Source organism: Rutidosis leptorrhynchoides, chromosome 9 (assembly GCF_046630445.1).
Source record: "Rutidosis leptorrhynchoides isolate AG116_Rl617_1_P2 chromosome 9, CSIRO_AGI_Rlap_v1, whole genome shotgun sequence".
NCBI classification, from domain to species: Eukaryota; Viridiplantae; Streptophyta; class Magnoliopsida; order Asterales; family Asteraceae; genus Rutidosis; species Rutidosis leptorrhynchoides.
This window is the reverse complement of record NC_092341.1, coordinates 333,484,109-333,496,116: the sequence shown is the minus strand read 5'-3', so window position 1 is coordinate 333,496,116 and position 12,008 is coordinate 333,484,109. Positions and strand designations below refer to the sequence as shown.

Below are 12,008 nucleotides of genomic sequence, written 5' to 3'. Positions count from 1 at the left end.
CTATTAAGCTCATCCTTAGATTCGGAAACAAGCATAAGCCATAACAGTTTTACTTAAATTGACATACAATGACTTTTACTTTCACAAATATTGACTTTTTAGAGTACTTTATCATAGCCTATTTCTTTTGTAGAAGCCAAAACAGTTTGTCTTTGTTTGACATAAAATGACTTTTACATTGATAAATATTGACTTTTTACAATACTTTATCACATTCTATTTCTTTTGCAGATGCCAAAACCCTTCAACTATGTTTGACATATATATTGACTAATAGGTTGACAAAATTTGACATTTAACAAAACTTTTACACAGTCAAATTAATTAGCAATTCGACTTTTACATAGTCAATTTAACTTTTATTATGTAGCGTGTTTTGTTGGAGAATAAGAATAACATGCGACCAGTAGGGTTTATTATGAAAAGAATGAAGTAGTTATTATACAGATCACGTTCAGTAGGGTTTGTTTATAGATCACGTTTGTTTATAGTATCGCAGGAAATAATAATAGCAGCAAACTGACGAAAATACCCATCATGTGGAGATCATGTGAGGTTACTTAACGTCTAACATTTAACGATTGTTAAACGCAAGGTTTTCCGTGGAATAACTTAAAAGATCGAGGTCAACGAAGACAAAAAATTAGCTTAAGGTCATCCACAATGTTCAATACAAAGTTCAAGGACCATCGGAGGAATTTTATCTTTATTTTTGAAACTTTTTTGGTTTTCCAACGTAAAGTGTCATAGAAATTAAGGTTGTGAAGTTTTCCTCTTTTATACAAATGTGTTCAAAAAGCATGTCACACTTGCATACAGTTGATCTAACTTAAATCATCATTGGATTTTACTTTTTTGTTCAAAAAACGATATTACTCTTCTTAGATTCGATAGACGCTTACGCTATCTAATATAAGGTAATTAGATTTATTTTTTTTATTGGTACTACGACGTTGATCAATATGTTACAAATTTGTATCTACAAATGATTGTCATTGTCTATACTATCTTATAAAAGGCTAAATAGATGATGTCATTAATATGTGTTTTCCAAGCTTTTCAAAATTCAAAAAAAAAAAAAAAAAAAAAAAAACAAAATCATAAAAATCTAAGTCATTTGGATGACATCATTAATCTATTTAATTTACAATTAAATTTTAATTCTTTACAATCTATCTATTATACTAATTATTTAATTATTGGATAAAAAACACGCATGATAAAATTCAAATCAGATAAAATCAAAAAATACGCCTTTCTGTAATCTTTCTGGCTCAAATTTACAGTCACCGAAAAATTTACACTGCCTAAAAATCACGCCTCCTTACTCCAAGAATTGAGTTCTTCTATTCATTCCTCTATATTCAATTTTCAATTGTGCTGCAACAAGATCAAAAATCAAATCTATTTGTTCGTCTACAAATGAGTTATATGATCCATTTGTTCATTTTACGTTTTGTTATTTTTTTCATTTTTACTTTGATCGTATATAGTGAAGGAGATATTTATGTCCGTGGTTTGATAAGGTCATGTCTATTTTTATGAAACGAAATCATGGTTGTTTGGTCTAAGGTAGTCAATTGGTTGAAGGGAGTTGGATACTGAGGTGAAAGCAAGGTCAGCTTGAATTGGGATTAATGGGTGAAAGATTCAATGGCAGTGTATATAGTAATCTGATGGGTCCAAATGGGTAAAGCAGTGAGCAAATAGGATATACTTGATTGATAATTATGTTATATGATAAAATTAAGATTAAATTAGATTATGGATAATGGTACTGGTAAAAAATACAGGTGGATGATTTTGGAGATGCACCTAGAGATTGAAATGATGACGTTGCTACATTGATCGATTTGCAAATTCATGTTTTGGTGCATGCATATCAGTTGCATGAATAATACCAAGTGCTACTTAAGATACTCTTTGGTCAATCCTTCAACTAGATATTGGAATGCATTGGCGTATTTTGGAATGCATTGGCGCATGTTGGAACATTACCCATGGACGAAGGTGATAGAAGTTTATTTAGTGATGGATATGAGTCTATGACGCAAGAGACGCAAGACATATATTATATTTTTGATCATATAGACCTTATTTTCAGTTTATTTATGTTCTCGTGTCTCTTTTAAAATTTTTATTTTGAATTATAATGTTAATGTATAATGTATGTTTCATATTGATCTTTTTTTAAAATGGATTTTATCTATGTTTTTTAAGTAAATTCATGACTTTACCTGCCATAAAGCTACTTTTGTTCATTCTAAAGTTGTTGATATTTACTTTAAGAGATTTAATCACTAAAATGAGTAATGGTATAATATAGATTTCTTCATCAAAATCCGCGAATTCACGGGTCATTAAACTAGTAATATCATATATATGTAGTAATGTAGTAATTAGTAGTAATAGTAAATACGGTAAACTCGTTTGGGAAATAAAAAAGGATACAAAGTGTAGTTCAAACAATGTATTGAGTATCGACTAAATAACTAAACAAACACATATAATTAGGCAACATCAAATAAAAAGAGTGAACTTATAAAACTTAATAAAAAGGCTCCAAATACAGAGTTGGATGATTGCATATAGACTAAGATTCATACGTACATGATATGATACCAAAGTTGAACATACATGATCATCAACTGAGATCCTCTGTTTCCAGGCGCCAATTTTTTCAAATCAAAATCATTTATTTTTTAAATACATAAAAACCACAATGAATATATAATTGGGCATCTTGTGGGGGGCCTTCTAAATGAAACATGCCACATTACACCTTCAAATATACGTGGGTCACCATATTTACAAGTAAATGACAAGACCATGCATGCAGTTTTAATACTAGTGTGACAGTAAAAAAAAAAAAAAAAAAAAAAAAAAAAAAAAAAAAAAAAAAGTCACATATTTATGCCATGAAGCTAATGAATACTTATTACAAACATTTTTCGTCAGTCAAAGGTTCGCTACAAATGGACCAAACATATCATGAAAACGACATTTTTTTTACTTACCAACAGTGTTGATACTGGTACAGAATACAAATTGTCATAAAAACACCAAAACACATTTGGGTGTACAGCTAAAAAAACTATATTAGACATCTGATGCAGAATAGGACTTGTACATTGAAGAGTTTGGATCAAAATAACATTTTTACCACATGTTCCTCAAAGAAAAAAGTGTCGCACGGATCATAGTTTTATTACACCAAATGGTTTAGCAGCTGTCACGTTTCAAGATTTTGTGGACTTCATCTCTAGTGGGCATTGCGGGAATCGCTCCTTTCTTGGTTACGGTTATGGCCCCACACGCGTTTGCAAAAAGAAGGGCTTCTCTTAGTTTACTCTCGTCCTGAATTAAACATCAAAAATTTGAATTCATAAATATAAATAAAAGGATTAAACTCATTGAAATATATGATTTGATCACACTAACAAATCAGAATCCCATTACCAAGACTAAATTGTTAAGAGTCGAAAATTTGCTGAAGAACTTGCTTTAACTTAAAAGATTAACTGATAATAATTTCAGAATACAATAATAAAAAGGATTTATTTAAACAAATAGTTAAAACATGGAAAAAAATACAGAATAAAATATTATAAGACGGGTCCCAAGTTTGGACCGGTTAGGCATATAAGGACACCAGCCCGAAACAGGGGAATATTTAGACCTCATGGACTGGGCAGACTATCCCCACCAACCCTTTCTAGGCCCATATTTAACAACCAGAAACAATTGGGCCCACCAGCCCTAAATAGCCCTGATTGAAACCTAAACATAAACATGCCACTGAGGCAATGACCCCTGTAATTAGCAAAGATCATATCCAGAGTTAAGTTGCTCAATATGTTTGAAATACATATTTGACTATGTACTTCCTTTTTTCATTTTGTTTGAGAAGAAAAAAATTTTAGTCCACATAATGAAGAACAGAGGAAACCAAAACACATACTCAATAATTTAGGACAACAAAAAAAATGATACCTTATACAGATTCGTATCAGAAGCTAAGATGCTCAAAATTCCACCAACAAATGCGTCACCAGCGCCAGTAGTATCAATCGCCTTCACTTTAACACCAGGAACTCTACCCTTAAATTTCTGCACAAAAAGTAATCACTCGTTCTTAGTCGTTTTAGTTTTTCACTTTGTGGGTCCTACTTGTATAATGCACAAATACTGAGATACATAAAGATTATGATGACATTAAAAAATAATTATTTTTTACCTGTGTATAATATCTACAACCATCTGGTCCTTCACTAACAAGCAGAAGCTTAAGATTGGGATGGAAAAGCTTATTTAGCACCACATTATCATCATAAGGATCGTCACCCCGGGTCAAGAACGTAATCTCATCCTCGCTAACCTGTGTATGCATTCATGATTTAAATCATAGTTTGTTGGCAAAATAATAATTAAATATAATAATTACGATCAATTGAGCAGTTATTTATACCTTAATGACATCAGCTTGATCCCATATGCTCATTATGCCATTTCGAGCCGCATCTTCTGACGGCCATAACGGCAATCGCAAGTTCACATCGTAAGAGAGAATGCAACCAGAATTCTTAGCTACTGCCATTGCAGCTAGATGTGTTGATTTGCATGGCTCCTCTATTAAACTAATCGAACCATAATGGAATATACTTGCCTGCAGTAATAAATGAATTAATTTATTTTTTATTGTTCTTTTCTTTTAGGTTATTGGACTTCCACAAAATTGATTATTACAACATTTTGGCTACTTGATGTATTAATAACATGATATCCAGAATTTGTCAATCACTTAATAAAAGGGGAAAAAATGTGCACCTTCTTAATAAGACTCTTATCGAGTTCAGATTCTTGAAAAAGCATATCTGCACTCGGATTACGAAAAAACATAAACTCGCGCTCTCCATCAGATCTGAGAGTCACAAAAGCTAGTGCTGTTCTTGCATTATGATCAAATCTCATGCCCGAGTTGTCGACTTTGTTTTTCTTTAATATATCAGCTAACATGTGCCCAAATTCATCATCACCAACCTAACAAAAAACCCATATCAAAATCACACAACAAAACTGAAATAGTGAATAAAGTTTGGATCTTTAGTTTATATAATGTGATATGATACCTTGCCTATAAAGGCAGATGAACCTCCTAATCTTGAAATGCCGACTGCAACATTAGCAGGAGCACCGCCAGGAGCTTTTTGAAAGGCGGTTGCTTCTGCAAGTGAAACTCCAGAAACTGTCGGCACAAAATCGATCAACATTTCGCCAAAACAGACAACGAGTGAACCGATAGTTTTTGGGCCTCCATTCGAATGCAAGGACACCTCTTTCAAACCATCTAAATGAACATCCACTTGTATCAGTAAGAACATTAGCAAAATAATTCAATTCATTTACTTATGAAGGGATCAATATGGGTCATATTTTACTACTAATGGGTCAAACTGGTTAAATTGGTCAAATGGGTCAAAGACGTCCAAAGTCTAATTTAACCTTGTGTATGACTTAATTAGTATACATCTTTTTATTAACTAATATATGCATAGCTTTGGTTACGAAACTTACGATATTTCATATACTGAAATGTCTATACAAGATTTAAACTTTTTGGACAAAAACTTTTGTGGGTCAACCTGGCCAATATAAAAATGACCAATTTGACCCGATCTCATATCAACAGGTCACCCAAATCCCTTACAAACTTCCATTTGTAGCCAAATTCAATAATTACCCACATGGCTATTATTCATGAAAATTGAAAATATTCAAATACAAGATCAACAGGGATTAAGCAATCCCAATACACTAACGACCCAAATCTCATTGTGGGACAGGCTTTCTTGAAGATTAATTTACTCTAAAAAAGAAAATAATTAAAATAAACTTCAAGCATCAATGCATCAACAACTTATAACTATTTGTCTAATCAAACCAGCTATATCAGAATAAACGTTAATAATAACGAAACTATCAATAAACTTCAATCATCATCAATTTATTGAATTACAAACAATAATATAAATAGAACAATCCATCATTAAAGAAGGGTCCAATTTATGAGTTATTATCAAGATACTAGTTATAGCAGGCCAAGAACAGATCAATACAATTAAAGATTAAATAATTTAACGTCATTCAAACAATATTAAAACCAAAGAAAGGGAAAAAAAGATTAATTAAAAATTCATAATTAATCAAGATTTTGGATACCCACATATTGGAAAATAATAAAACCAGAAATTCATATTTAAGAAAGACAGGGTAAAGAACCTGAAATGGGAATATTTGCCATGTGGGTATGAATCGCAATCAATACCTGCATATACAAAAAAATACATACAAATTAAAATTAAAAAATAAAACTTTATATTGTATAACGTAGACTATGAAAAATGTTGTTGAATTGAAAAGGATTAAGAGGAAAAAAGTACCAAAAATTGTGAGGGTTTGGTGGAATCTTGGAGAAGGGGAATTGCAAAGATGAAGAAAAATAATATTTTTAATTTTCTTATTTTTTGTGGATTTTGTAGAGCGTGTAAAGATGATGATGATGATGATGATGATCTTTGATTGAATGTGACTAAATTTTCTCCGCTGGATTTCAGTTGTGATCTAAGAGCACATTGTAAGCAGAGCCGTTGTTTATATAGGCTATTGTTTATTTATTATGTAGATATAGACAACTTTTTTTTTTTTTTTTACTTCTTTTTTTTCATACAACTATCATATTTTACACTATTATATTATATAGTAAAATACTGTAAAACAGATAAATCATTACAACTATCATGTTTTACAATATTATATAGTAAAATACTGTAAAACAGATGATTATGTACATAATAAAAATGAGTTATGTACATATCATCACCCTTATTTATTTTATGAAGTTCTGATTTTTTCCATTTAATTTATTTTAATTTTGAACAATTTTATTTATACAGGCTATTTGTTTTTTTTTTTCTCCACTTATAATTTAATAATTTGAAAATTAATTTATATTACATTTTTTTTTTCGAAACGCAAGACAATATTATTATAAGCACGAAATAGTTGGGCGACTTAAAGCATCACCCATTACAGAATACAAACAAGCTCGACAGTGAGGCTGACACAAATATGAAGCAACTAAGACTACAACATTTGCATAAACTAACAACTATGGCTTGTGATTTACAGAAGGTTGAAGAGTAGACAACCTGCATCGGCCATATTATGTATTAACAGAACATGTACCAGGTTTAGACAACCACGACAACCAATCAATTTTGATCTTCTTTAACCGGGCCGAGATCCATTCAAAAGACTTAAGTTGTATTTCCATCAACGTGTTCGGGCCACTCCATGACTTATTCGGAAAAAAAAAATTTGAGTTCCGATTCTTCCATAATAAGTATGCGCACGTCCATTCTACCGCTTGCCACATGAGAGATTCAAGACCCGACATTCCTCTAGAGCCTTTTCCCCGAAAAGCTTCATTGATACTCAAGTTTGTCATCGAAAAATCCCCACCACTTGTAGACTCGATCCCACACGTCCTTGGTAGCTTTGCAAAAAATGAACGCATGGTCTAAAGTTTCCACATCATCATCGCACATAGGACATCTAATGGTATGTAGATCGATCTCGCGTTTATCAAGCACGACGTAAACCGGTAATCGACGTTTTAGTAATCACCACATTAGAATCTCCACTTTTAGAGGTACCGGGTTGTTTCTAAGAGTTTCCGTTTGTGCAGTACCACTAATGTTGTGTAAGCTCTCATCGATAAGCTTATTGAGCTCCCTCGTAGTGAATCGTCCATTACCTGGATATTTCCATATCCACGTATCTGATGTCCTGTTCAAATCAGATTTAATGTAAGAAGACAAAAGAGCATTTAATTCAGTTAGTTCGTCAAACGCCCTTCCATTTGGATCACGAGACCAGCACCATTTTGGAATGCTTCGGTTTCCCTTCCATTCTACTCTATCACAGACCAAAGCTTCTGGAGCAGCGTCTAGGTGAAATAGTCTTTTGAATTTTTCCTTAAGAGGCTTCTCAACTAACCAGGATTCTGACCAAAAGGCTGTTGTAGCTCCATCACCAATGGAACGAACGAAGGAGTTGCTAAAACTTGTAATCTTCTTGTCGATTTCCAGCCCTGCATGCACAATGTTAACCCGAACCCCAATCCTGCCTTTCAGCCTGAGTGGACCCGAAGATGATAACATCCCTCCCGACCCATTGATAGAAGTAACAATTCTCGCCCAAAATGAGTGTGGTTCAATTTTGAACCACCACCACCATTTACCGAGTAATGCTAAGTTCTTTCCCATAAGAGACCCAATGTCTAACCCCCCGTTCCCGTATGAAGAAATGACATCAACCCATTTAACACACAACATTTTTAAGCACTCACCCGACCCACCCCAGAAGAAATTTGTTCTAATACACTCAAGATGATTTATATCACTCAACGGGGCCATAATAAATGAGAAATAGTATAGCGGTAAACTATGAAGAACGGTTTCACAAGGGTTAGCCTTCCACCAAATGAGATCGTTTTAGCCTTCCACCCGGATAACCTCGAATTAAATTTGTCAACTACCGCCTTCCAATTTGCTACACAATTCATGTTGCACCCAATAGGTAGACCAAGGTAGGTGAAAGGGAGTTCACCTACCTTACACCCGAGCGTATTTGTCATCCTTCCAACATCACTCTTTAAAACACCCAAACCAAAAATTGAGCTTTTGTGATAGTTAATTTTTAAACCCGAGGCATTTTCAAAGCATTTGAGTAATTTGACAAGGTTGTTAACATTGTGCCGGCTCCACTTTCCAAGAAAAATCGTATCATCCACGTATTGAAGATGGGAAACCAATACTTTGTCCATGCCAATTTCAACACCCTTAAAAAGTCCATTCGAGACCGCAAATTTTGTGAGAATGCTTAAACCTTCCGACACTATAATGAAGAGGAATGGCAACAAGGGATCACCTTGTCTGACTCCTCTTTCAATGGAGAATTCATTCGTTTGCGAGCCATTAACGAGAATTGAAACAGATGTCAATTGACGACAAGCCAAAATCCACTTCCTCCATTTAACCCCGAACCCCATTCTTTCCAACATATCCATGAGAAACTTCCAACTTAAACTATCAAAAGCCTTCTCGAAGTCAACTTAAAAAACGAGACTCTTCTTCCGAGTTATGTTCAAAAACCCAATCGATTTAACATGGAGTGCTTCGTCTAAAATAAAACGCCCTTTAAGAAAGGTGCTTTGCTCTTCACTGATGAGATTAGGGATCACCTTTCTAATGTGGTGGTTTGACAAAATTTTTGCGAGAATTTTATAGTAACTAGCTATTAGGCTAATAGGTCGAAATTCATTAAGATTGATGGGGTCAGATTTTTTTGGTACGAGGGTAACAAACGAAGAATTGCAGCTATTAGAGATTTCTCCACTCGACCAAAACCAATTTAACACACTGATGAGATCGGCCTTTATGAGATTCCAATATTTCTTGAAAAACTTAAGATTAAATCCATCCGGCCCGAGGGCTTTTGACCCGTCACATTCATTAATTGCCTCGAAAATTTTGCTTTCAGAGAATTGCTCCTCCAAGGATTCTGCTTGTATGGTCGATATTTGCTTTGGAGCAAACTGTCGTGAGTCACTGGATAAAGACATGTTGTCTATAGACCCCAACATAAATTGAGACTTAAAGTGGTTAAAGACCTCTTCCTTTATATCTAAGGGGTTTTCGTTCCATACTCCTTTGATGTTAAGACCCCGGATGTTTCTGATATCGGCTAAAAAGTAATGTTTTTACCCCCGATATTGAGTCCCAAAAGCATAAAGTTCAAAACTTTGTAGGCAAAATAATCACTTTTTCAGTTAAATTTGTAGATAAGGTAATTACGAAGACGATGCAAAAAGAATCAAGAGAAACGGAGCTAAAATGAAGATTCTAGAGCGGAAACGGTAAAAGGCAAGAAATCAAGTTACGATCCAGGAAAACTAGCTGACCAGGAAAGCCAAACGGCCTACCAAACGGCCTGCCAAACGGCTTTCCTGGCTCACAAACAGCTTGCCAAACAGCCAGGGCAAACGGCCCCTGCAAACGGGCAATTCTTGCAAATGGGCTTTGCAAACGGCTTGCCAAACGGCCTGCCAGTCGTTTGTAGGCAAAATTCAATTCTATTTAAAGGCATTTTGTCATCCAATTTCAACACACCTCTCTTCACTCTCTCACTACAATACACTTTCTCTCACTAGAGCTTTCAAGGCCTTCTCTCCTCAGAGCGAGAAATTAAGTACCCGGAGGTGAACGCCGAAGATTGTAATAGGAGCGGTCTAGAGGATGTCAGCACTTGTAATGGTCCAGATCTCGTCTGTAAACGGTGAACGCTTTCCTTAATGAAGTTATTTTGCTATCTTGAATTGCTTTCATCTTGCATGCCTATCTATCTGTTACAAATGCTTATTATATGTTGAATACTTTATCTGAAAATTATCATACTGTTATGCTGAAACCCTGACGGTTTAGAAGTTTAATTTACGGATCACCCTTTTCGCTTATTCACGTGGCTATAACCTAGTATTAGGACCTGATCAACCCTAGGATACAAGGTAAGTAGTTATGTATGCTTAACGTGACAATAGGGATATAGTACCTACGTACGAATAACAAATTATTCGTCAAAGAAGAGCTGCCCATTTAGGTTGTGATTAGAGCTGGAAATATAGAGTTCAGTGAACACTAGCTTGCTCAAAAGCATGAGTCGCGTCAGAAGCAATGTTCTTGAGATGTTGTAAGATGATCCGGGGTTGAATAAGTGATCGCAAAGGAGAGACCTCTAATCCAATTAGCAGTACCTTGGGATATCTAAGAATGCACATCTGTTAATGTTAAGGCATAGCATAGTGTTAAGTGGTGGAATATTGCTTTAGTCAGACTAACTAGGATTAAGAAAAGCTGAGACTTTCCTTTATGGGTATACCACTTTGTTCATGTACCTAGGATTCTATCCATAAGGTCGTTTAAACCCTTTAGGTTAACGTTGGGAGTAGGGATATCCGTCTTAGCCAGAATCTTCAAGGCCTAAACTCTTAGTGACAAATCAGTTAGGTGCATAGCTCGGTTGATTGAGGTTTAGTGTTTATTCTAAGAAGTTGGACTCTTGTGATAATTCTCCATCAGAATTCTATTCTCCATACCTATCTATCTCTATCTTTATAAGTTCAAGTATTGTTTTATTTAGTTAATCTTAATCTATCACCTCTTGTCACTAGGGTTAATTATATAGGCACTTTTGTCCCACGTTACTGAGCAAACATGCAAAAATACGAACCTGAGTTATATTTACCACTTACTCGTTAAAAGGAAGACAAGTAGGTGAGTTATAGCTAGGAAACCCCAGCTAAATATAAATGATAAAACCATTACTCTCTTTTGGTAGCTGATTCTTACGTGTTGCGACCTAACGACACCGCACAAATAAAACCGTCCGTTTTGGCCATATCATAAGGAGTGTAAGTTTTTGGCGCTGCTGCCGGGGACTTATTTTCTGTCTGTTAAGGTAATCGTTGGTTCTGTCAAAATATCTGAGATTCTTGAGTGGTGTCTAAGAAAGACAATTACACACGGACTTGGTTGTTGGATTTTCCAAACAGTCTCCAAATATATTGGAACCAAAAGGATCCTGCCTCTCCGTTGTCTGCCTGACTACTTGTTTCAAAGATAAATTGACAAGAAACACACATGCTTAACAAATAGGGAGTTTGTCGGTATAGGATTTAAAGTCGCCATTACACTAAACCCTTTTCAAAACTATAAAAACAAAATATTAATTATGGTATTAATTTCTGTAGATTCAAGTTCAAACTTAACCGACTACAAAGAAAGTGCGAAAGGCAGTTGCTCTCCCACAACTTCGGAAATCGGCGAAGTTTTTATTTATAAACCCAAAACAAATCCAAACCCCGATGAGTCTCATCAAGAATTAGTTAT

General features: G+C 34.5%; 1 protein-coding gene across 1 annotated transcript; it reads right to left on the bottom strand.

Moving 5' to 3' along the window:
• Nucleotides 1-2,932: 2,932 nt before the first annotated feature.
• On the bottom strand, nt 2,933-6,555 carry LOC139865835 (probable fructokinase-7). The gene is made up of 8 exons (XM_071853942.1): nt 6,441-6,555; nt 6,280-6,325; nt 5,130-5,347; nt 4,828-5,040; nt 4,469-4,666; nt 4,238-4,378; nt 3,994-4,110; nt 2,933-3,357 (listed from the first exon to the last, which is right to left on the bottom strand). The coding sequence occupies exons 2-8, from the start codon at nt 6,299-6,301 to the stop codon at nt 3,223-3,225; spliced, it is 1,044 nt and encodes a 347-aa protein (XP_071710043.1). The 5' UTR covers nt 6,302-6,325; nt 6,441-6,555; the 3' UTR covers nt 2,933-3,222.
• Nucleotides 6,556-12,008: the final 5,453 nt, after the last annotated feature.